At 51.7% G+C, this 25,051-nt stretch overlaps 2 protein-coding genes across 5 annotated transcripts in view; one reads left to right on the forward strand and one right to left on the reverse strand.

The window, feature by feature from the left end:
- Positions 1-9,214, forward strand: part of GATAD2B (GATA zinc finger domain containing 2B) — an 81,491-nt gene extending 72,277 nt beyond the window's left edge. For 2 of the 4 annotated variants that reach the window (XM_061183450.1, XM_061183448.1), the window contains exons 7-11: positions 449-764; positions 1,779-1,981; positions 2,912-3,022; positions 3,180-3,297; positions 3,951-9,214. In XM_061183450.1, coding sequence (XP_061039433.1) covers positions 449-764; positions 1,779-1,981; positions 2,912-3,022; positions 3,180-3,297; positions 3,951-4,084 — 882 coding nt within the window. In that variant the 3' untranslated portion in view covers positions 4,085-9,214. The other 2 variants (XM_061183449.1, XM_061183451.1) reach the window with 2 other exon arrangements.
- A 2,203-nt stretch (positions 9,215-11,417) lies between these two features.
- Positions 11,418-19,337, reverse strand: LOC133087058 (immunoglobulin superfamily DCC subclass member 3-like). Its single transcript, XM_061183820.1, is given in 14 exon segments — positions 11,418-11,447; positions 11,764-11,910; positions 12,146-12,234; positions 12,578-12,766; positions 12,851-13,015; positions 13,331-13,575; positions 13,871-14,036; positions 14,177-14,335; positions 14,421-14,535; positions 16,107-16,122; positions 16,625-16,631; positions 18,048-18,178; positions 18,259-18,403; positions 18,851-19,337. Coding segments are annotated over 14 exon segments (2,091 nt in total).
- Between the last annotated feature and the right edge of the window lie 5,714 nt (positions 19,338-25,051).

Here is a 25,051-nt window from a genome sequence, read left to right on the forward strand (position 1 = left end):
TGCCTAGAAGAAAGAGATAGAGGGATCTAAGGAATAAGAAGCATAAAGGATGTATGACAAAGCATCCCAAATCTTTATTTTTCTCTTAGCAGTTTTATTTTTATTTATTTATTTGGTTGCACTGGGTCTTAGTTGCAGCATGCATGTGGGGTCTAGTTCCCTGACCAGGGATCGAACCGGGGCCGCCTGCATTGGGAGCGTGGAGTCTTAACCATTGTGCCACCAGAGAAGTCTCTCTCAGCAGTTTTAGTTCATAGTCACTATCATTCTCCTTTCTTACGTGCCAGAGTCCTTTTTCAGTGGAGAAGTTGGACGCCTCGTCTTTTTCTGAGTTTGGGGGAAACTAAGTAGTTCAGACTAGGATCAGATAGTGTCCTCTGCCACGAAAGTAAGAATTGGTTCTTTCTCCTACATACCATCACTGACCCCTATACTCAATCTATTTCAGCAGTCAAGTTCTTCTGTTCCCTGTCAGCGTACAACATCCTCTGCCATCTATATGAACCTTGCCTCCCATATTCAGCCAGGGACCGTGAACAGGGTGTCCTCACCACTTCCTAGCCCCAGCGCCATGACTGATGCTGCCAACTCACAGGCTGCAGCCAAATTGGCTCTTCGCAAACAGCTGGAAAAGACACTCCTGGAGATTCCACCCCCTAAACCACCTGCTCCCTTGCTTCATTTCCTGCCTAGTGCAGCCAATAGTGAGTTCATCTACATGGTAGGCTTGGAAGAAGTCGTACAGAGTGTCATCGACAGCCAAGGTAAGGCTGTTTGTTGGTCAGTCTTTTTATCTAAACAAGAAGTTGCCAAACCTGGTTGATATGGGCAGAGTATTGCATGGTACTGTGTAATATTAAATAGTCTCTCTTTACTATTGCCAAACCACCTCCCGTCTCTGATTCGGACACTGTTTAGGAGCAGCGTATCAAAAAGCTTTTTGTGTGTCTGTGTATCTTAGACTTAATATTTTTGTTGTGTATTTTGTATATCTTGTCTGATTTTTGCAGTATATCGTTAGCTCTTTTAAATGTGCCTAGCGTGATGCATGCATAATTTGAAGACTAGAACACTTACTTTTAATGTTAGTGTTTATGTGGCATTGTGCTTGCATTATTATATTCAGTCCCTGCTGTTTGAGTGCTTTTAGTTGAGAAAATAGACTGATAAAGATAACTAGGACCACGTAAAAGCTGTAAACCAACACTGAACTGTAAAGTATTAATAACATCACACAGTCTATTCTGACAAAAGTTATTAAGCCTGAATTTCTAAACATAAGGACTTAGGGGAACACCTGAGGAAAGTGCCTAAAGGGCTCAGTATTTGCTATAAACAGATCACAAAGTGAATAATTCAGACACTGATAAGTAAAAATTATGAATGTATGTGATAGGGATAAGTGTAGTCTGAGGTAAAGAGATGCTAAGAAGCAAAAGTACTGGTTGAATTAGGTGGAGCCCTTTGACTGAATTGACACACATTTTCTTCTCAGTGTGGTGTAATAGGAAATCAGAAAACTTGGGTTCTTGTCCCAGCTTTGTCATTTGGAGCTATGTTTCTTAGACTTAGTTTCCTCATTTGTAAATGGCGATGGTACTGTCTAATTCCCTAAAGTGATGTTGCAATCAAATGAAATAAAAGTATTTTATAAATTATAGAGTCTCTTTCTTAATTCAGCAGAGTAAACTCCTGGAAAAAGATCATCTGATGAAGAGAAACAGAGGAGATACAGAGGAAATGTGAAACCACTGATTATTCTTTTTGTTGGCATCTAGGGAAAAGCTGTGCCTCACTTCTGCGGGTTGAACCCTTTGTTTGTGCCCAGTGCCGCACAGATTTCACCCCTCACTGGAAGCAAGAAAAGAATGGTAAGATTCTATGTGAGCAATGTATGACCTCCAACCAGAAGAAGGCTCTAAAGGCAGAACACACCAACCGACTGAAAAATGCTTTTGTTAAAGCCCTACAGCAGGAACAGGTAAGAATTCTGACTACTTCTCACCAGCCACCTGTCCAGGTTTGGTTTTCCCAAAAGACAGTTCTTTCTAGTTTAGAGGAGTTGTCTCTGTGATCCCCACAGTCCAGGTGATCTAGGTTTCTGAATCTAAGTTCCTAGAACCTAGAGGTCTGGGTTCCCTTTTTTTCCTTCTTACCATTCTGCCTTTTCCATTTCCATTTGACTGTTTCTGATTGGGTAAGAGCATAATGACGTATGGCTGAGCTTAAGGGAAAGGGACAAAAGGCTTGAGACTCTTGGCTTTCCCTGGTAGTACTAAAGAATTCCTCTATTCTTGATTTCATTTCCTTAAACAAATGGATTTTGGTGAGAGGGATTTATATTTGTACTAGAAATCTCTTTGAGAGAAGTAATTATCTGCAGTCCATATTTGACAAAGAAATGACAAAGGAAAGGGTAGATTATAAAGTAGCCCAATGAAGATTAGTGGTTGCTAGTGTGTGTGAACTCTCATATAGTATTAATAGAATGAGAATATCTTGGAGTGGGGAAGATGTGTTGGGAAGCTCAGATTCTTTTCCACCCCACCGCCCATCAGACCCCTTTGGGTAGCATCATGGGTCTCCTGGAAAATGGGTAGACAAGAGTCAAAAAATAAAACTTAGTAACTCATCAGCCTTAATTAATTACATTAGTCAGCTCATCGCCACCACCCAGATCTCTCCAGCCAACTTCTGAGAGCCAGCTTTCTTGGAGAGAGGGATTCCTAATCATTGAAGTATGTAGGTTACTTGTGCCCAGAGATCTTAGTGCACCTACCCCACCAAACTCTTTTGCCTTTTCCATATCCCTCCAACTAGCTGGCAACATTAGAGATAAGAAGACCTCTAGGTTTTCTGGTTAGGAAATTGGGTGCTGTCCTGCCCAACTTGACCTGATGACTCCCAACAGGAAATTGAACAGCGATTACAGCAGCAGGCAGCACTCTCCCCCACTACGGCTCCAGCTGTGTCCAGTGTCAGTAAACAAGAGACCATAATGAGACATCATACGCTTCGACAGGTGAGGATTTCTCTTGAGGTTTTGTCAGCCATTTATCTCAATTTGTCCTTTCTTCTGCAGAAAATCATACTGCTCTTCTGTACTCCCATATCCTTACCTCCCCCTTACACCTTCCGTCATGGTAAAGTTATGATCGCTTGTCTCCTCATCATTGCAGGCTCCACAGCCCCAAAGCAGTCTCCAGCGTGGTATACCCACGTCTGCCCGTTCCATGCTTTCCAACTTTGCACAGGCACCCCAGCTGTCTGTGCCAGGTGGCCTCCTTGGTATGCCAGGTAAGAAGGGTTGATCTGAGAACTTTTCTCAGGGATTGACTAATTAGTATGCAATTCTTTAGCAGCCCCTTTAGGTGAATTGTTCTTTCTTTTGTTTTCTGCTCTTTCTTTAGGCCCTACTCCCTTCACTCTTGTTATTTGGCAAAGGTTTGCTAAATCCATATTACATGCTAGGCACAGTACACTAGGGTTTTAGTGGTGAAAATGACACAGTCCTGTCTAGTGTACCCTCTTAGTGGGCATGTGGTTATTGATCTCTTTTGGCCAGAATAGCAGGGTTAACTGTCCTGATCCAGTTTGAATGACCCAGGGATGCTTCTTTACAGTCAGCAGCCCCAAAACCAAAGCAGATTCAGTAATTCCCTCTTTGTCTTGATTATTTTCCTCTCACCACGGTTTTCTCTGACTCTTCTATACCATCAGGACTATGTTTATTATTCCTGGTAGGATTGAAGTTTTGGGAAGACCTCTCCTAAAGCTTGGGAGCAGGGTGGGTAGTTGCTACTGAAATAAAGCTTAACTGAGTCTGCAAAGATGTAGACAGCTTCTAATGTTTCCTCTGCATCTCCACCACTGCAGCCCCAGGGTAGTGCGGAAGAAGGTGTCATTTCCTCTTTTAATACCTGCGCTCCACTTTTGTCTCCTGGGTCTAGGTGTCAACATTGCATACTTGAACACTGGTATTGGAGGACACAAAGCCCCCAGTCTGGCAGACCGACAGCGGGAATACCTTTTAGACATGATCCCTCCCCGGTCTATATCGCAGTCCATCAGTGGACAGAAATAACGCCTGTTCCACTTGTACTGCCCCAACCTTGTATCCTTTACTCCTCTCCTCTCCCGTTGCCCCCAACTTCCGTCGCATGCAGTGCCTGTACTGGTGCCTACCATACACGGAAAACAAAACAGAAAAACAGAAGACAAACAGTAGAAATCAACAAGAAAACACACGCCCTGCCCCGCCACCTCCCCTTTATTTCACACTGCTGCGATCTGTTCTTCTGCCACTTTCTCTCTTCAGTTTTCTATAACAGTGAGGTGGATCTTTGCCTCTGATAGAGGTCAGAATGAGGTCCTGGGGAGAAATCCAAGCCCTCTGACGTGTGTTTCTAAAGTTTGTTTTTATGCTTTAATTATTGTTATCATTTTTAATGATGTTGTGTGTCCTCCCTTTGTTCAGTAGACGGTTAAACCTTTTTATTTTCCCCCCAATATATTTTTTTTTCCTCTTTTCTTTCGTCTTTTTTTTTTTTTTGGTAAACACAAATGACATTCAGTTAAGTGATAGGAGCATTGCAGTAGGGTCCCCAGCTGCCAAGTAGGACATGACTGGGAGTGTTAGGGGCAGAAGTTTTTAATGCACTTAACCCCAGGGTCAGGGGTAGGTGGTGGCATCAAACAAGGAGGAATAGTACAACCGCTGTGGGATGTCTCTGAGCTGCACAGTTCTGGAGGCAGTGTTGAGTATTGAAGTTGGGCTCTAAGAATGAGGGGAAAGAGCCTGGAAGGAGAAGCTTTAAAACTTAACCACCCTAGAATTGACCCATAAAGAAGGGGGAGAAAGGGGCGTGACAATGAACATAATGTTGAGCCAAGGAGGACTGAGACCGGGTCCTGGCCTTCTGGATGCTGGGGGAATGAGATTGGTCTCCTGACCCCAGTGGAGACACAGAAGTCTATTCCAGGCCAACTAGCCCCAAATTATTTCATCTTATTTTCTTTGTAAAATTCTCCCCCATCCCCATCTCTTTCTTTTCTTTTCTTTTCTTTTTTTAAATCCTAATCTGCCCTTGGTAACCACAGCCCCATCTGTAATATAGAGGAGTGGCTATTCCTAGCCTGACTTTGCTGGGTGTCCTGGACGTTGGATGGACATGAGTGAGTGAAATGTCAAAGGGAGGAAATAGAGGAAGAAAGAAAGAGGGGTTTCCCTCCCAACAGTTGCGACTTTCCCATTTGTCTCTTCACCCTCTGAGGGCCAGGAGATGAGGGTGAGGGCACCTAACAGATTGGAGCCCTGCCCTGACCCTGCTGCACTAACTGCAGAGCCAGCTGCTCAAAGCCAGACAATTCATGTCAAAACCAATCCTGGACTTGTGCTATACAAGTAGTTGTTGTCTTTTTTCTCCCCAGAATTCTATAAATTTTGCTTTTTTGTTTGTTTTTATTTTTTTCTTAAGTGCTACTAATGTAGAGAATGAATTGAATTGTGCAATGTTGCTGTTCTGGGGATTGGGGAGATTAGCATCCCATTTGCCCATACTGTGGGGGAAGGGGGAGGGGACCAGGCTGTTTTTGAGGTAAGGGAAGCCCCTTAAAGGTAGAGGTTTCTGCTCTCCTCATAGTGTATGCCCACCTGTCTCTCCAGCCGTAGAAGCTGCCAGAGTTCAAGGAAGGGATACTCTCAGCAAAGAGGTATGAAGAGAGGAGTTTAACATTTTACCCTTGAAAGCCACCTGGGGAAGTTCCCCCACTTTTATTTTTAAAATTAAATAATTTTTTAAAGTAAGAAGGCACTTTTAAAATTAACACACACACAAACTGCACATCCTCCCCATAAAGTTTGGGGAGGGGATGGGAGAAGGAGCTGGAATCAGGCTCAGTTCCCCCCACACTGGCCTCTACTCCCCATACTCCAGAGCCACTGTGGGTGATTATACTGGCCCTACGGGCCTTCCTGGCTTTTTTTCTTTCCTCCCTTCCCCCAAATTCATTGAGCACTTAATAAAGGAGCAGAGATGCAGCCTGTGTCTGGGCTCCCCCAGTGGTGAAATGATCTGGAAGCTAGACGCTAGTAACAGGTAGTGATGGGGTCGTTTCGAGTATTTTTCTGGGGAATGTGGAACCCCTGACTGTAAGTGGTGGGAGAGGGAGGGGGGTTAGTGGAACTGGGTCTGGGATTATTTTAAAATTATATATATATATATATAAAGATATATTCTTACATCTCTCTTTTGCCCTCTGTGCTTTGAAAGCACTGGATAAATCGTTTGGTTTTGCTTTTCCCTCTTCCACGAAATTGGAAGCTCTTTAAAAAATACTTTCCCTGCAAGTCATCTTGCCTTGTGGCATGTCTGTCTAGCTTCTTCCCCCCCACCCCGCACCCCCCATGATGAAGTGCCATTTCTGTTATGTCTCCCCTCCCCCAGCTCAGAGGTGCTCAGAGGTGCTCAGAGGTACGAGGTACCCAAGTTTGTCAATTGAGATTAAAAGTAAGGAACAGAGAATGTGCAATACCGTCTGGCTGGGGGGTGTCCCTGCCCTGAGCTGAGTCCCTTCCCTGGGAGCCAGGCCACCTTTGAATGGGGTTTGGAAGTAATATGTGTCGAGAATGGGGGATGATGGGGAAGGAAAGCCTGTAGTCGAGTGCCTGCCAAGGTGCTGAGGCGATAGGGGAGAGGATGGAGTCTTCCCTGTTTTTATCCCCTCAGGGTCAGTTACACAGAGGCTGCTTGTTGACTAGTATAGCTCCGTGACCCTTTGCTCAATCGCTGAGGTTTGATTTCTTACCCTCTCTTCTCCCCATTTTCATACCCTTCCCAGGGATTAGTGACAGGGGTGAGGTTCCCCTAATCATGGTAAAGTATTAGCCTTCCACCTCCTCCCTTTCCTCCCTCTCCCCCATCCTTCTGTTTTCCTCATTTCTCTACTTTTTCATCACTGATTGCCTTGTGTCCCTCCAAGTCTGTTGTTGCTGTCCATCCCCAGGCCTTGGGCTCCATAGACACTAAACCTCATGCCCTAAAGATAGGAGGAAAGACCCTCTGTTCAGAGTTATTTTACCCCTGGAGCATTGAAGCTCAGGGTGATACTAGAGTGAGGATCCCACCAGTTTTGCCTGGCTTCCTCCATCCCCAGAGGCTTTAAAAGTAGTAGTAGTTTATGGACAGTGGCTTACTCTCTAGAAGCCTGATATGGGTGGATAAGCAGTAAGGCTTGGGTAAAACTGAGGGACAGAGGTCCTTATTTGTCTTTTTTTTTTTTTTTTTTTTTTTGTCATTTGACCACAGCATCTGGACTTCTTTCATCCCTGGAATAAGTACTTTTTCCACATTTTTTGGATGTATGTATGGTAGACAATTTTTTTTTTAAGACACAGAGATAAATGTTTTCCTGCTTTGGTTACCTTTCCTTTCCCCTTTAAAAGGAATTAGCTATAGAACTGCTTTGTAAAGATGCTTCTTGATATTTTACTTTTGTTCCTTTTCCCCAGCCACTCCCTTTTCTCCCCACTTCTCCAGAAGGCATAACCTTCTCTCCACACCCCACACCCCACACCCCAGTCCTAGGCTCCCTTCCCCTCCAACAAGACCTTCATTAGCTTATGATATTTGCTGCCGAGATGTTATAACAAGGACTCATTCGTGTATATAAGCTATTTCTTGACCCATTTAAAAGGAATTGTACATTGTGTAGAAAAAAAAAAAAAAACTGAAAAAGAGAAAAAAAAGCCCTAGCCATGGATATTGTGAAACTGTGTTATGTCATTTTGTAATGTGCCCGTTTGTGTATGATCCGTGCAAAAGGGTTTCTGGGGAAGGGGAGGGGGTAGGGAGGCAGGGCTGTGGAGGGTGGGTAGGGGAGTGGGCCGGGCCCAGCACACTGAGACTGGCAGCTGCTCCAACCCCATCCCTCCTTAGAGATGCCACCTCCCCCACCACCCACCCCTAATTTGTGCCTTGCCTCCCCACCCTGGAGTAGTCCCTCCGGGTCACCAGCACTGCCTTGGCAGAGCCCACTCCCTACCCTAACCTGCCCACCCTCCCTACCCCCCAGCATTAGGTTGATACTGTGGGGAAGTGCTGGGGGTTGGGAGGTAGCCGAGGAATGGGGCAGTTCCCGGGGGCATTGAAACCAAGTATTATTATGAATTGTAATTGTATTTGCACTGTTTTTTTTCCTCTGCATCAGCATATATACAATATACCTATATAACAAAATTCAGTGTCAAGCTTTCTTATGCAAGGGATTTCCTCCAACCCCAAAAAAGAACCTAGTTTCATGGGCCTTTGAGGGTGGATTGTCATGGGATGATAGAAATGATTTTAACAAGTCATCCTAAGCAAGTCTCCCCTAGGGAGAGCCATATCCATCATTGTAAATTGGGGTGAGGCTGGGTTACTGCAAAAGCTAATAAGGCTCTTAGTCCGGACTGTGGAGAGTAAAGAGAACCACAACACAAAGGGAGGTGGGTGGTGGCACAGTCTGGAGACCTGGGGTTTAGTCCCAAGCTTTCCTACTAACTTGCTATGTGACCTTTGGTAGAGTTAATTTTCTGGGTCTCAGTTTTCTTATTTGTGAAGTGATGGCAGACAGGGGGAGATCATCTGGCCACCAAGTTTAAAATGGTTCCTTCCCCACCTACAAAACTTGAGGTGAGGAAAGTGTTGGGCTGAAAACCCATGGAGGAAACCAAAGTTACTAGTGTTGAAGTGGGTAAATGTGTGACAGTGCCCTTGGAGAGCTGTCAGGCCCCTGCTGTTCCTTTTGGTTTAGGAAAGGCAGCAGAGTGATGTTTAGGACATCAGTTAAACCTGTGACATCTTTGCCCTCATGTCTCTAGTCATCCAAGGGCAGGGACCAGGCCCCAAGCCCCACCTCACAAGCAGCTGCCCTCAAGGGTGGTTGACCATTGAATACCCCAGGTTGGTGGTCACTCACACCCTTATTGAGCTACAGGATGCAGAACTTTACTCACTTCTTGGTAGGAGAGCTCAGATACAGTCTACATCTTGTCTCCTTCCCTCAGATCTCATCTGAACCCCCTAAAGGCAGCTGTCTCAACAGCTGTCTCCTTCAGGGGCCCAATTTCCCCACAGCCTGGGCTGAGTACTCCCACACTCTAGGTCTTGGCTGGTAAAGCCTGGAGAGGGTATAGGATGGTGGGTGAAGCCCTGGTGAAGGTGGAAGGATAGATTGGTGGTGGGGTGGGGAGCAGGGAGGTGGGATGGGGAATGGCCTTCTCTGAATGGGGTGGGTGGGAGGGGAACAAGACCCTTTTGCACAACTCTTTAAGTTTCCTTTTTTTAAAAAAAAACAAAAAACAAAAAACAAACTCATTCTAATTTTCTGCATTGTGTTTGGGAATTAAAATGAAAAAACTAAGACCAATAGAAACTGGTTTTCAAAAAGGCAAATACACTCCCGTCTGTTTCAGATGCTGCTGAGCATTTCAGCAGTGACAGATTCAAATAATAAGCTAATTTTTGGAGAAAGGATTAAAAGAAAAAAAACTTTGTAATATTTATCACTTGCAAGCTATGTTTAATAAAGAAAGGAATGGTTTCTAAACTTTCCTGTGGCTTGTGCTTTAGTCATGGGGGTGGCAGGGGGGGCAGTTTGGTGGGAGAATTTTAGGGGCAATCTGGAGATTAGCTATGACTTATACTCCCTCCAGTCAATGGGGTACCTTTAGTTTGTGCCTTTTCTTCAATTGTGTTGATTATTTAAAGCCCCTACTTACTTCTGTTTTCTTCTTCCCCTCACCTTTGTGTAGATCTAGTGTTCTGGAAGCCACTGACCCCACTTTAATTACCTGATGACTTAAGGTCTAAAGGTATCCGTAAGGAGGCTGCATTTAACCCAGAGGCTGGACCTCCATCCTGTCCTAAGGAGAGATGTACCCTAGCTGTCCTTGGCCCTTCTCATCACACTGCTCTAGGCTCCAGTAAAACAATCCTTTGTAGCATGCTGGTTTCTCCAGGTGGGGACCTTAAAACAGCTCACACTGTTCTTTCCTTAGCAAACTGCAGAATACGTAGTTCCTCAGCCTCCGTGCAACATCCCCTGAAAGATCTGGAACTGCTCTGTTTTACCATGTCATCACCCCCGCTTCCCCAGGTTTTCCTTTCAATCCAGAACATTAACCAGATCCTGATTTATTTTTTCCATTTTGGTTTATTTCCAACAAAGCTCTTAGACCAGGCCCACCCAGAGGAGAGGATGTTACTTCCTCAGGGACCTGAAGTTTGGGGCTGTTCTTAACCTCTTGGTCCCCTGCCACATTTATTAGTTAAAGCTGCTTATGCCCCTTGTGCAGTTGGGGAGGGGCAGGGCCCAGCCTTGCTGGAGGTCTTGTCACTGGTATGAGCATCATCCTACAAGAGCACAGAGGAGACAGTGTTTGGGGTCCCCCTAAGACCTGGGTTTTACTTCCTCCAAGACCCTACCCCCTTTTTGGCACAATACTGGACAGCCTTGGAGGGCGGCAGATTGAGGGAGAGCCTGGGGTTTGGTTTTAGGTTTGTGGTAGAGCTGGACGAGGAGGGACAAGGGGGCCAGGAGGGCCATAGGTCAGAGGGAGGAGTGGGAAAGAGGTGCTCTTTGGATACCTAGAATTGAGGGGAATAGATGTGTGGGGTGCTCCACAGCGTCTGTGCTCATTCTACAAGGGACTCGAGGCCAACAGAACCTCAACGCAAACTAGTATCTCCTTTCAAAAATAGAAAAATGAGGAGGCATGCCTCCTGAAAAGGGGTCAATGCTTTGGATCTGGAAAGGGGGAGATGGGCATTTGGTTGCTCAGAGAAGCAGCGTGTGTGAGCTTAGATGTTCAGAACTCTTCTGTTGTTGGGACAAGGGGGCAAGGAACTTGGCAGCCCCTTTGCCCACCTGCCTATTTAGACCAGCAGGAATGCAGGTTGCCTGTCCCTGGTCAGACTCCAGCTTAGGCATGAGGAGACAAACAGATTTCAGACTGGGGGTTTGGGTTGGAAGATGATGGAGTTGCTGACAGAGCCCCTTGCCCTGAGTCCCCCTCTTGGGGGGGCGGGCTTTAAAGCTATATATCTTTGGGTAGTTCATTTTTGGATCAAGAGGATATATTCGATGGTGTTATGAGGGAGGACTAATGGGTTGGAGAGAACTCCCACCTGAGCATGGTTTAGTTTGAGTTATTCGGTGTGTTGGGGAAGACACAGATTTCCCCATTTCTTGAGGAGAAGGGAGAAACAGAATTCACAACCTCTTCTCTCGCCCTATGGTCAGACCTGACCCTCCCTGGAGAGGGGCCTAGGGACCTTTGGTTCTTTCTTGACTCCGGGGTGACAGGGAAAGGTGACATAGATTCTTTGGTGGGGCCGGAGTTAGTGGCATCTGGGAGGGAGCCAACTTGGAGGGCCCTAGGGTAAGGGCGGCTGCTCCACGGTCACCTGAGAGGGAAGGCGGTGATCAGGCTTCGGCCCCAGAGCCTCAAAGCACACTACTTTCTCCTTCCCAGTCCCCCTCACCTGAATGCCCCTCACCTGGGTGATGAGTTCAGTCTTCTCCCCCGGCTTCCCTCCACTCGGAGCCTGGCCTCTGCAGCCCCCAGCTCTGTCTGAGGCAGTCTGAGGCACTGCCCAGCACTCTTGGGACCCCTGTCTGCAGAAGAGGCTGCCCGGATAGGGAGGATCAGCACCCTGACCTGTCTGGGGCTTCTCTCTGGCTTAGCATCCATCAGCCCCAGCCTTTCAGCCTTTTCCATACTCCACAGCGGGAGAGGCTGGGCCCCTTCCTCGTGCACAGGATGGCAGGGATCTGGCTCTGGCCCACTTCTGCCACCTGTCCTCTGCCTCGGGAGCCCCAGTGGCTCTCTGCCCTGCTTCCTGCAGCCCACCAGGCCTCCTCCCACTCCTGATACCACACAGCTGTGAGAAGAACTGGCCCTCGCTCTCTGCCTCAGTGTCCTCATTTGTAAGACGGATTAGTCATGGATAAAAGCCCTTTCTTGCTCTTTGGGCCTGTGCCACCATAGTGCAGACTGTCTTCCTAGCAGTTTTCCACATATAGCCATCCTGGCCCTTACCTATGTCTCCAGCCCAGCAGGAGACAAAGGAGGCAAACGATGAGGGCAGCCAGGCCCACCCACGTGGATGCCCACCACAACCCCAGGCAGCGAGCTGTTCTCATCCTGGCTGCAGGAGCACCCAGCCTTGGACTCTGTGGACACAGTGCCATCTGTCAGAGGACCAGGATGGAGGCAAAGCTCAGGCCCCTCCTCCTCCCTGAAGACTGACAGCCGTAGGTCCTATGGGAAGAGCCTGCTCTGACCCCGGGCCTGCTACCCTCCTACTGGACCCCACTCACCAGGGGCGGCTAGGGGCACATCATGCAAAGAGACAACACGGGCACTGCTGTTACCATCCCCGTTGCCACTGAATGCCTGGAGCTTGGTCTAATGGCGGCTGGCTCTGCAAGAAGCAGGAGATGGTGAAGGGAACGGGCCTGGCTGGGCCAGGAAGCTCAGTGCCTGGGGCAAGACCACACTGAGGAGGGGGCACAAGAAGGTTCAGGGCCTCACCCAGATCTGTGTAGAGAAAGGAACTGACAGTGCTAGCTAGGAGCAGGGGCCCCTCAAAATGGGCAGCGGGCAGCTTGCGGTGAAAGACTTTGAAGCCCTGGATGGGCCCCAGCTGGGATGGCAGCTCCCAGGAGGCCTGAACAGAGGTGGCGTTGAGCACTTTGGTGGAGAAGCCAAGGGCAGCAGGGGCTGCAGAGAAATGAGATGAGCTGGTTGGCAGCCCTGTCCGCCTGAGGCCAGGGGCTCTACAAGGCTGGAGAGGGTGTCACTCACTGCTGCCCATGGTGGAAGCATGGATGGAGGCAGGGTCCTGGCTGGCACCCTCTGCTGAGTAGGCCCGCAAGTGGATAGAGTAGACCGTGTCAGGCTCCAGACTGGAGAAGACATGCTCAAAGGTGCCTTTGCCCACGGCCTCTTGGAGCTCCGGGCCAGCTGGTTCTGAGAAGCAGAGCAGCTTGGCAACCAGCATCCCTCTCCCTCACTACAAACATCCCCCACCCCCACAAAGTGGGCACAAAGCCTCAGCTGGGTCTCCAAGGAGAGCAGGGAAGGGGGCTGCAGAAGTCAGAGCCAGGATGAGAAAGGGGCTGACGAGCAGAAGGAAGTACCAGAGGACCACAGGTCCAGAGGCCCGGCCAGTGTCCAGACAGGTCTGGGGGTAACTAAGAGTGAAAGAAACTTGCCCAGGGACACCCCCAGTCAGGGGAGAAGTGGGCTGGGGTCAGGGACTCCCATCCACCCACCCACACCCACCTCCAACGGGCCGGAGGTGCAGCACATAGCCAGTGATGTCCCCATTGGAGGGCGGTGGTTCCCAGGACACTAGAATGGCAGAGGTGGAGAGAGCCGTTGCCTGCAGACACCTGGGGGCAGGGGGTGGCTCTGGGTCCCCCGTCACAGCCAGGCGGGCACTGGCCTGGTTGGAGCCCGTGCTGTTCTCTGCCACGCATTGGTAGATGGCCTCGTCCTCTGCTGAGATCCCCGCCAGCATCAGTGTGCTAAGGAAAAAACAGACGTAGCCACGGGGGGGTTCCTTCCCGCCAAGTCCCCTGCCCTGGTTGGGTGGTGAGACCCACAGACCTACCCAGAAGCAGAAGGACACACCACCTGTGTGTGGGCATTGCTTGTATGGAGCAGGCAGGGCAGAGCCTCCTGTGGGTGGGGGTGGATGCAGGGGGTTTGTGTGGGTGGTAGAGAGTGTTGTGAGGAGGTGGGGCTGGACGCCTGGGGCAGGTGAGGATACATTGGCAGTCAGGCAGGGTGGAGGGGGCGGGACAGGGGTATCTCAGCTACCTGTTGTTGTGGGTGAGCCGAATGTTATCCCCAGGACTCAGCCCCTTCCCATTCTTCAACCAGGCCAGCCGGGGCTCAGGGACGCCCTGGGCCACGCAGGTGAAGACGGCGCTGCTGCCTGGAGACCTGGACAAGGATTGTGGCCACTGGACAAACTCGGGCGGAGCTGGGCAGGCAATGGCAGGTGGAGGGCGCCATGAGGCCCGGCCTCTCACCTTCCTCCTGCCCCTGCCCCTCTCCCCATTCAGGTTCCCATGGGGGGATGGGGCGCCCCAGGACCCTCCCTGGCCGGCCCTTGGGGCTCACCCTGCACGAGCAGGACGCCCTGTGCTGTGCGTCGGACCCGGGTTCCCAGCCGATTGGCCGCACAGACGTAGATGCCCGAGTGCTGGACCGACACATTGGAGATCATGAGGTTCCCGGTGCCCAGGACTTGGATGCCCTCTACGCCGATGGAGCGGCCATCTACAGGGAGACGAGGGGTCAGAGCTGCGGAAGTGCCAAGTGCTGGGGGCTCCAGGAGGCGGGGTGGGACGGGGCGGCTTCACACCCAGGTGGCTCTAGGAGACCAGTGGCCGTGGGTGGCCTGTGGCGATGCATTCCAGCACTGCCGTTTGGTGCACCGTGAGCGTCAGGTTCTGAGGCCCAGACAGAATCTCGGGCTCCTGCAGCAGCCGTGGGGATCCCACTGTGAGGTGGAAATAGCAAATCGAGGGATCAGGCAGCAGCACTCTCCCCCTGCGCCCAGGACACACTTCTGCTCCCGGAGGACCCTTCTAGTCCTCAAGTGACCAGACCCCAGAGCGGCTGCTATTTTACTCCTGGTTTACAGATAAAGAAAATTACTTGCCCAGGGTCCTATGGCAGTAAGTACAGGTATACCTCGTTTTATTGCGCTTCACAGATAGTGCGTTTTTTTGGTTTGTTTTACAAATTGAAGGTTTGTGGCAATCCTGCATTATCAGATGATGGTTAGCAATTTCAGCAATCAACTATTTTTTAAATGAGGTATGTACATTGTTTATTTAGACAGTGCTATTTAATAGGATACAGTATAGTGTAAACATGATTTTTATATGAACTGGGAAACCAAAAAATTCATGTGACTCACTTTATTGTGATAGTCGCTGTGGTCTGGCACGGAACCTGCAATACTTCTGAGGTCTGCCTGTATCAGGGCTAAGCAGCTCTGGTGTACTAAGCAGGCCCCAAGTTAAACTGGAGGGGCGGAAAGAGGAGAGGGTGTAAGCATGCCCCGCTACAGGGTGCCCCTGGAGGGCCTGCAGCAGTGTCAGAACATGAACTGGCCAGGTAGAGGGGTACCCTGGGGGGATACCCAGGGGCCTAGTCCCCTTCCCTAAGTCACCCACAAAACTGGCAGGAGACCCCTCCCTCAGAAAGAAAGCCAGGCCCCCCTGAGAAGTCAGCAGGTCTCAACTGCTCAGAAGGGATGCAAATGTTTTTTGAAATACACTGCTCTTTGGGTCTTCATTTTATGCCACCCTCTCCCATTTTATTAGGTTATTCAACCAATCATCACCGGGGGGCTGCCGTATGCCAGGCGCTATTCTCACACTGGGAACAAATAGCTGTGAACAACAGGGGAAACAGGCCTTTGTTTTCCTTTATCCAGTCACCCCCATTCTTGTTTTACCACTTTGTATTTTATGAGACTTTGCAACATATCTTTAACCTTTTCATAAATGTCCCTTATTAAGAACTCCTCTGGGGACTTCCCTGGTGGCGCTGTGGTTAAGACTCTGCACTCCCAATGCCGGGGGCCCGGGTTCAATCCCTGGTCAGGGAACTAGATCCCACATGCATGCCGCAACCAAGAGTTCGCATGCCACAACTAAAGGAGCCCACGAGCCGCACATGAGCCTGCCTGCTGCAGCTAAGACCTGGAGCAACCAAATAAATAAATAAGTAAATATTAAAAAAAAAAGAACTCCTCGGGAATTCCCTGGTGGTCCAATGGTTGGGACTCTGTGCTTCCACTGCAGGGGGCCTGGATTTGGTCCCTGGTTGGGGAACTAGGATCCCACAAGCCGCACGGAAAAAAACAAAAAACATAAAACTTCTCATACAAAATTTTGTCTCTAAAATGAAAGTTTCTCAGGGACTGGTGTAAAGTCTTCTTCCACATCTTCAAATCTGCCTCAAGGCCTAGAATAGTATTTCACCCATTCTCCATTCATTCATCCATTCATCCCACCATCATATACTGAGGGTCTACTTTGTACCAGGCACTCCTCAGTTTGCCTTCCATGAGCTCTAGTTCAGGCTGTGGACTGTCTTGGAATGTCCTGGCCTTGGCCAAGGAGGCCATGTTCCACCTGGTCAGACCGTTCAGTGAGGTAGAGCTGGTCCATGTAATGACACTTCACACATCCCTGGCTGAACCTCTCCGCGTGCCAGGCATTATACTGTGAGCCCCAAATGCATTGTCCCCTTTAATCCTCACTACAAGCCTGTGAGGGAAGTGCTTTTTATTTCTCCAAGTTTACAGATGAGAAAAGCAAGCGTCAGAGAGGTTAAGTAGCTTGTTCAACATCAGGGGGACCGGCAGAGGCGGAACACAAACCTGGATCTTGGAAGCACTGGACAGCTGACAGCATAACCCTCTTGCCGCTGTGAGCTCCTCGAGAGCCAGGGAAATTCTGTGTCCCTGGCGCCTGCCCAGGGTAAGGCCTGCCCAGGGTAAGGCCTGCCCCAGGGAAGTGTTTTAGGAGTGAATGGCTGGGGCTTCGGTACCCAGCTCCTGTCCCTGGGGAAGAGTCTACACTGACCCCAGCTCCTTTCCTGATATTTAGGCAACCCATGAACCCTCAGTTACTGGTTGATCCTCTGCGCCCAACAGGCACCAGCTTCTTCTCAGCTGCCTGAAGCTCTCTTGGACATTCATTTCCCCGCCTCTACATGCAGCAGGATGGAGGACCCGTGCCTGCCCGTAGCCCGGCATTTGGCCAGGAGTACTGATCATCATGGAAGCCTGGCATCCCGCCCTGCCCTCCTGCCCCGGATGCTTGATGGGAACAGGAAGTGGGAAGTCAGAAGAACTTCACCCGGGCTTCCCTCTGCTCTCAGGGAGGAGCCCCTGATCCCCACCCTTTGCTTTCAGTTTCTAAGTCAGCTCCAGAGCAGAGACACAACAGATCCCCCTCTTCCCCTTTCAGTCTTCAGTTTAAAAACTAAGCACCCTTTGGTGAAATTTTGCCTTGATGCTTGCCCAAGGTTCACTGGTTAGCTATACTATGGGGCCCCCTAGTGGATGATTCACGCACACCTTCCCTTCACATCCCCGGTGGCATCTCGGCTTCAGGCTGTGGCGTCAGTCTTACCTCAGTTTCCTGTTAGGTGCCAACTCTTCAGGGGCTCTGCTGTGACCCTCACTTTGGGCACAAAACTCTCCCACCCCCACATGGCCTGCATTTGGGGTCGTTCTGGGTGTTTCATCTCAGGTACAAAGCTATTTTCATCCTCACCCCAAGGAGGAAACATGCAAATGTGCACACACACACGCATATGTACATCTAAGCACACCACTCACAAACACAAGCGCACGCAGCCATTCACTCCCAGCCGAGACACAGGAGCCCACACTCAACCCATAAAGGGCTCCCACTGCTCTCTGGATCAAGTCCAAACTCCTTTTCATGATGGGCCTCACCTACCTTTCCTACATCAATTTTTTGTTACCCTGAATTCTGCCCATTCTCTGGTCCAGCAACATGGAACTGTCTGCATGAACTGTGCTATTCTCACCCTTGTGCTTTTTCACAAAGCAATGCCAGGAATGCCACCCTCTCCACCTTCCTGACCTCGGACTGCCTCTCTCCGCTCACCCTTCAACAGCCAGCTTGGTATAGCTTTCTCTTGAGGCCCTGAGCAGCCCTTGCCCACAGCCCAAGGCTGGGTTAGAGGCCCCTGCCCTGGGTTCCCACAGCACCTCCCTCTCTACTCAGTTGCCAGCTCTGGGAAGCCAGTGATGAACCGAGCCCGTTCCGCCTGCTTACTGCTATATTCCCACACCCGGCACAGTCCTCATACACAGCCGGCGCTCAAGAGTATTTGTGCCACATACAACCAAATCAGCCACACCCACTCCCAGTGGTGCCAGCTCCCACACCCTCCTCTCTGCCCAGTGCCCACTCTGATTCCCCTGGTCCTTGCTTACCCTTCAGGGTCAGCCAGGCATCCTGGCTGTGGCGGGTATTGGCCACATTGTGTGCCACGCAGCGGTAGGTGCCCACGTCAGCCCGGCTCACGCTGGTGATGTGGAGGATGCCACGAGGCAGCAGCGTCACCCTGAGGATGCAGGAGTCGGGGGTCCGTGGCTGTGCAGTGGCCCATAGCCTGCCACTCCGCCACTTCCCGCTGCTGCTCACCGGTGGTTGGCAGTACTCAAGGTCGTGCCGTTGTGCTCCCAGGAAACGGAAGGCTCCAGCACTCCCCGGATCAGGCACTGGAAGCGGGCGACTCCACCCGGCTCAGCCTCGACGGACTCTGGATGTTGATGGAAGCGCGACAGACCTAGGGCACGGGGACCACCTGAGCATAGGGAGCTGGCCCCCGGCTCTGCAGCCAGCAGCTCTGTCCCAGAGCCCCAGCTCCCCTTCTGTGCCCACGGCTGCCACTCCCTGCTGACCGCCTCGCTTGCACCCCTGCAGTCTCATGTCTGTGATTTCTTTGGGCCATAAGCACTTTGCCTTCCTCTATAACATTTAAAATTCTGTTTTACATTTGCACTGGTATCAAGACAAATATAATCCAGCACTATAAAATAACAACGCATTATTATATATTATTATATTCATTTTTTCTTCTGGTGCCCCAGGCACTGTGCATACTGCGTCTAATGGCCAAGTCGGCACTGCCCCGGCCCACCCTGGGCAATTCTGTGCCCTGTGGGTGCCGTCTGTGGGTACCCCTGTGCATTCTCGTCCCCCCTGCCCACACAGGAGCAGCCCAGTCACTTACTTGCCAGCTGCACCTGGGCCCGCCGGCTCACCAGGCGCCCAAAGTGGTTCTGGGCCACGCAGTGGTACTCGTGGGCGCGGGAGGGGAGGCTCCAGCCGGAGGGCAGGGTGGCCAGATGCAGGGAGCCGTCGGGCATCAGGATGGCACTGCTGTTGTTGGCCAGGGCCAGCCCATCCCGCTGCCAGGAAATGGACACGGGCGGCTCACCCTCCACCCGGCACGGCAGCACCAGTGGGCGCTCCCGCGTGGCCACCACGTCCCCCGGCTCCCGCAGGAAGGCCAGCTCAGAGCCTGCAGCGCGACCTGCGGGGACAGCCAGCGAGGCCAGGACGCGGCGGCCTCCTGGGGCCCACCACCTCCCCTCAGTTTTGAGCCCCTCTCGGCCTGGGCGAGGGGTGAGGAGGCAGGACTTTAGTTTGGGAGCACCTTGGGGCAGCAAGGGAGGAGGGGGAGGAAGGCCTTGCAGTCTGAGGAGCAGGGCCGCCATGATCCATGGCCTCTTTCAGCTGGGCCCTGGCAACGGGGAGGGGGCGGCGCGGGCACAATGGCGAGGTCAGGGGCCCAGGCGTGGGCATTGTGCTCCCCGGGGGACAATGAGGTCGTCCCCTCTCTCCCCCGCCGGCCCATCTGCGTGTCTGCCCACAGGGTCAGCTTCCCAGGACTCCTGGGCTCTCCCCTCCCACCGCCGCGACCCCCGCCGCTGAATGAGGGAAGGAGCACGCTCACATACTCACTCACAGACACACACACTTGGACTGCAAAGCCCCACCTCACAGGCCACCCCATAACCCAGACACAGTCTCCATCCCAGACACTCTCACAGAGGATACAAACACAGGTCACACAGAGATGTCCCTACAGACTCAAAGTCGCAAATACGCAACAGACACCAATGTCCCGGGCCCAGAAATGCATGAGCAGAGCTGCGAACCCGTGCATAGACCCCGACTACACGCACACGCGTGGATATGGTAACTCAGCCTACGAGGCTGAGCAGGGACCTGCCCAGCGGAGGGCGGAGGCGGACAGCAGCCTTGGAGGGGCCAGAGCCCCCAGGCCCAGGGCTCAGGCAGCCTCGGGACACCTGCGGGGAGACCTCTTGATCCCTGCCTCTCCAAGACCCTCTGCCCGACAGCCCCTCCTAACTGCACAGCCCCCGCTTTCCTTCCTGGCGAAGCCCCAGGACGGTAGCCAAAGTCTGCTCCCCCAGGCTCTCCCTCTACACAGCTCTTGCCCCCAGGTACATACCTGTCCTCCCTGCTTGCCTACAAGGTTCCAGCGCCTCTGCTCTTATCAGCTCGGCACCCCGCGCCTCCCTCCCCCATTTTGCCCCCCAACTCTCACACCCCCGTGTCTTCTGCCTTATCCTTCTGTTCACCTGTCCCCCTGGCCTTCGCCCACTGCCCCCCACTGCCCTCAGGCTCCTTCCCCCGCATGTCCGGCAGGCCCCAACCCCGTACCCCAGTCTTGGAGCAGCAGCAGCCCTGGCCCCGTGTCTCCACAGGCCTGACCCCCTCAGCCCTGGCTGCCCCCCAGGCAGCTCTGGCCTTCCGTCTTCAGCCTGGGGGCCCCGGGCAGCGGGCATCCCCCCCACACATTCAGGGGGCACAGTGTTGGGGCTCTGGCCCTGCTGCGGCGAGCCTTGGGTCTGCAGGGGCCGGGCTGGAGGCTGCTGTCCCTGCTCCGTCTCCCCCCGGAGCCGGGTCCCTCTCTGCCTTCAGCCTGAGCCCCTCCCCACCCCCATCCCCACTGCCCCTCCTCTCAGGGCCAGGACCCAGACACTGAGACAACTGGGGCGGGGACAGGGGAGGGCTGGGGGCCGGTGAGAGGAGGGCAAAGCTGGGGGGTCGAGCCCGCCCCTTTCCCAGCCTCTAGAATCTTCTCCCAGCCTTAGACCCACCCCTTACTCCCTCTCAAACACTGATGAATGAGTGAGGTTCTGGGGGTGGGGAGAGGCATCTGCTCCCCTAAGACCGACTCTGGGGATCCAGGGCCAGAACGGGGAGGCCTGGGGTCTGATTTGGGGGTCCCAGGGAGGGGCGCAGAGCCCCACTCTCCTAGAGGAGTCGCCGTCCCAGGCGCTGAGCCGGGCCCAGCATGACGGAGCTCATCCTATTAGTTTGGGGCCCCAGCAGCCCCCTCACCATTCACAGTGTCACTTTCCAAAGCTGTTCTCTCTATTCTTGTTGGGACAATGGAGTGGGGCCGTCCGGGCCGGGGAGGCGGCCAGAAGGCAGGAGGTGGGGATCCAGCCTCCACTGCCCCATCCTAAAGAGAAGAAAGAAACCCGGGCCCCTCCCCTCGCCGGGCTGACCATCTAAACATGCGAAAAGTGGGGGGCTGCCCTTTCTCCAGAGGAGCCTGGGACTCAGGAAGGTGCTGACATTCAGACCTAACTATGTCTGTAGGACCTCCCTCCTCTAAACTGCAGCCTCCCCCCGCAAAAGCAAAGTTTCTGGAAAGATGGGGGGGGTTGTCTGTGAGAAAGGATGAGGAGAAAAAGCAAGGTAGGCAATCTAGTTGGGGCAGAACACAAGGACACAAGCATCCAGGCCTCTGCCCCCAGAAGCTCCAGCCAGTCTGGCCCCTGACCCAGTCTCCCTGAGTCCCCTTCCCCTCTCTCTTTCTCCTTGGCTTTGCCCGTTCAGGCTGTGCCCCTCATCTCTTCATAACAAACCCCCATCCTCAGCCTTATCCCCGACAGGTTCAGCCTCCTCTCTGGCTCCCCACCTCTTGCACAGGCATTCAGAATCAACTCATCCAACGCTGCCTCTCCCAGCTCAGGCCCCTCCTCCTAGACCGGCAGTCCTGGGGGGTGACTGAGCCTGGGCTACCCCTAAAAGAGATTGCCTTGTGGGAAGAGAGCCTGCAGCCTCCCCACTGGGCCTTCCTCACCCAGCCCTGCATCTCTCTGTCCTGGAGCCTCCAATGCAGGTTCTCACCCCTTCCCTGGGGTGGCCTCCTGAATCAGTGCAGCCTGGAGAGGGAAAGGATCACAGGCCCTGAGGTCAGGAAGATGTGGTTCAAATCACTTACAAGCTGTGTCCTTTGTAGGCAACTTCACCTGAGTCAGCTTCATTGATAAAATGGGGGTAGATGTGATAGAAACAACCTCCCCCCCATGACTGGGAGGATTAAGTGAGGCAAAGGCTTAGGATAGAGTGTGGCTCAGGTGAGCATTTGCAGTGCTTGGTCTTGCCCCCCATCTGGTTTTCCTCCTGTCAAAACCCCTCTCCAGCACCTACTAAGAAGATGTCTCCTTATCTGCTGCACTTACGCTGTCACCTCCTAATTCACACTCCAGAGTGGCCCACAGGACAAAGTACGACCAATACAGAAGACCTGGTTCTTCTTGGACTTGGACTTGGTTCAAGTCCAAGCTCTGTCATTAACCAGTCATCTTGCCTTGGACTGGTATCCCTCACCTCTGAGATATGCCCCCCTGTAAGATGGGAGGAAGGGCAAGACCTGCCTTTCAGGGTTGTGATGATCAGGTGAAATGCTTTGTATTGATACTTTAAGGGCCAAGTGCCACTCCTTCTCCTCCTCCTTTTTAAGAACAGTTTGAGGGGGCTTCCCTGGTGGCGCAGTGGTTGAGAATCTGCCTGCCAATGCGGGAGACACGGGTTCGAACCCTGGTCTGGGAAGATCCCATGTGCCGCGGAGCAACTGGGCCCGTGAGCCACAACTGCTGAGCCTGCGCGTCTGGAGCCTGTGCTCCGCAACAAGAGAGGCCGCGACAGTGAGAAGCCCACGCACCGCGAAGAGGAGTGGCCCCCGCTCGCCACAGCTAGAGGAAGCCCTCGCACAGAAGCGAAGACCCAACACAGCTAAAAAAATAAATAAATAAAATAAATTTATTTTTAAAAAAAAGAAAGAAAGAGGCAGTGGGGTGGCCTTAGGAGTTTGCCTAAAAAAAAAAAAAGAACAGTTTGAGGGATAATTTACATACCTTAAAGATCACCCATTTAATCTGTACAATTCAATGGCTTTAGGGTATTTACCGAGTTGCACAACCATCACCACAATCTATATTTTAGAACATTTTCATCACCTCCAAAAGAAACACTGTATCCATTAACATTCACTACCCATCTGCCCCCTCCTTCACCCCTGCGCCTGCCAGGCAACCAGTCTACTTTCTGCTATTTTTTGTCTTTGCCTATTCTGGACACCTCTTGTAAGTGCACTCATACTACATATGGTCTTTTGTGTCTGGCTTCTTTCACTTAGCATGATGTTTTCAAGGTTTGTCCACGTAGTGAACACATATCAGTACTTCATTCCTTTTTATGGCTGAACACTATTCCATTGTATGGCTATATACCACATTTTGTTTATCCATTCACCAGATGATGGACATTTGGGTCGTTTCCACTTTTTGGTTATTATGAATAATGCTGCTGTGAACATTCATGTACAGTTTGTGTGGAGACGTGTTTTCAGTTCTCTCAGGTACATACCTAGGAATGGAATTTCTGGGTCATATGGTAACTCTGCACTTTGAGGAACTGTCAAGCTGTTTTCCAAAGTGGCTGCAGCAAGGTACATTCTAAGCACTCCTCAAGACAGGAGTTAACTTTATTGGTCCCAGGACCCTTTGAGAATTTGGTGAAAGCTTCCCCAACCCCCAGCCAAGGAGACTTACATTTGCATACACCCCCTGAGCCCCAGGTTGAGAGGTGCTATCCCAGGAATATGGCTCCGAATAGCCTTTTTCTTTTTGGCCACACTGTGTGGCATGCGGGATCTTAGTTCCCCGACCAGGGATCGAACCGGCACCCCCTGCAGTGGGAGCCCAGAGTCTTAACCACTGGACCACCAGGGAAGTCTCCCGAATAGCCTTGATGCTCAGCAAATGCTGGCAGGATTGAATTGCTGAGAGCTGCCCTCTTTTCCTCCCTCCCTAACAATTAAAAATTGGCCTAACCCTGAACAGCCGCAGGCTCTTCTGGAACAACTTCCCTGGAAGGTGCGCCTAGCAGATGAAATCCTTCTGAGGGCTCCTCTAGCACACCTGGGACGGTGTCTCTTTTCTCTCTCTCTCCACAACCATCCTCTCACCCAGGATCTGTATCTCTTTTCATACCCTTTTTTCTTCCTCCATCTTTCTCTATCTCCATCTGTCTCCCCGTCTGTGGCAGGCAGAATAATGGCCCTGAAGAGATCCATGTCCTCATCCCTGAACCTATGAATATGTTTGATTACATGCCAAAGGGGAGTTAAGGTTGAAGATGAAATTAAGGTGACTAGTCACCTGACTTTCAAAGAAGGAGATTATCCTGGATGAGCCAGGTGGGTGCATGTAATCACAAGGGTCCTTAGAAGTGGAAGAGGCTGGCAGAAGTCAGAGGGAGAAAGGTCAGAGTGATGTGATGGGAGAGGGAGCCAAGCTGCTGTCGCCCATTTTGGAGAGGAAGAGAACAGAGAGGCAAAGAATGTGGGTGACCGCTAGAAACTGGAAAAGGCAGGAAAGGACTCTCCCCTGGAGCCTCCAGGTAGGAATGCAGCCCTGGGAACACCTTGCTCTTAGCCTGGTGGGACCCAAGTCTGAAGTCCAACTACAGAACCCTAAGATAGTAACTTTGTGTTGTTTGAAGCCATTACTTCTGTGGTAATTTGATACAGCAAATAGAGAACTCTACAGGATCCCTGTATATTCTATCACCAACACTGTCACCCCAACTCCTCATTTCACCTCTGTGTGGGTTTCTTGTGCATCTCGCCAGCTGGAGAGTAAGCTCCACCAGGACAGGGACTTCACATGATCCCTGCTGGGTGCCCAAAGCCAGAGCAGGTGGCACTCCCTGTCAGCACGGGGTAAAGGGAAGATGAAAGGAGAGCCAGCCAGCCTTGCAAGGCCATGCCTGACCTCCCTCGGCTCTGGTCCACATCCTTCTCTCTCCCGCGCAGAGCTGGGCGGAAAGCCTGGGGAGGCTGCTCCCGCCCATGGCCCGCGCCTGTACCCTGACACCGCCCCGTCCCGAACGGTCCCTCTCCTACTAAGCTCCCCACGCCCTCGGGGGTACTGTCCTCACCCTGGGATGTTTCTTCCGAAGCCCCGCAGGACCTGATCCCTGGCAATCCCTCCGCTACCCACCCACCCCCACCTCGCCTTGGTCCTTGCCAGTCTCTGGCACTTCGCACTCTGTTCCTTCTGCTGGGTGCATCTTCCCTCAGTCTTCCCTTTCTTTGCTGAAG

This window comes from Eubalaena glacialis, chromosome 3 (assembly GCF_028564815.1).
Source record: "Eubalaena glacialis isolate mEubGla1 chromosome 3, mEubGla1.1.hap2.+ XY, whole genome shotgun sequence".
In the NCBI taxonomy this organism is placed as follows: domain Eukaryota; kingdom Metazoa; phylum Chordata; class Mammalia; order Artiodactyla; family Balaenidae; genus Eubalaena; species Eubalaena glacialis.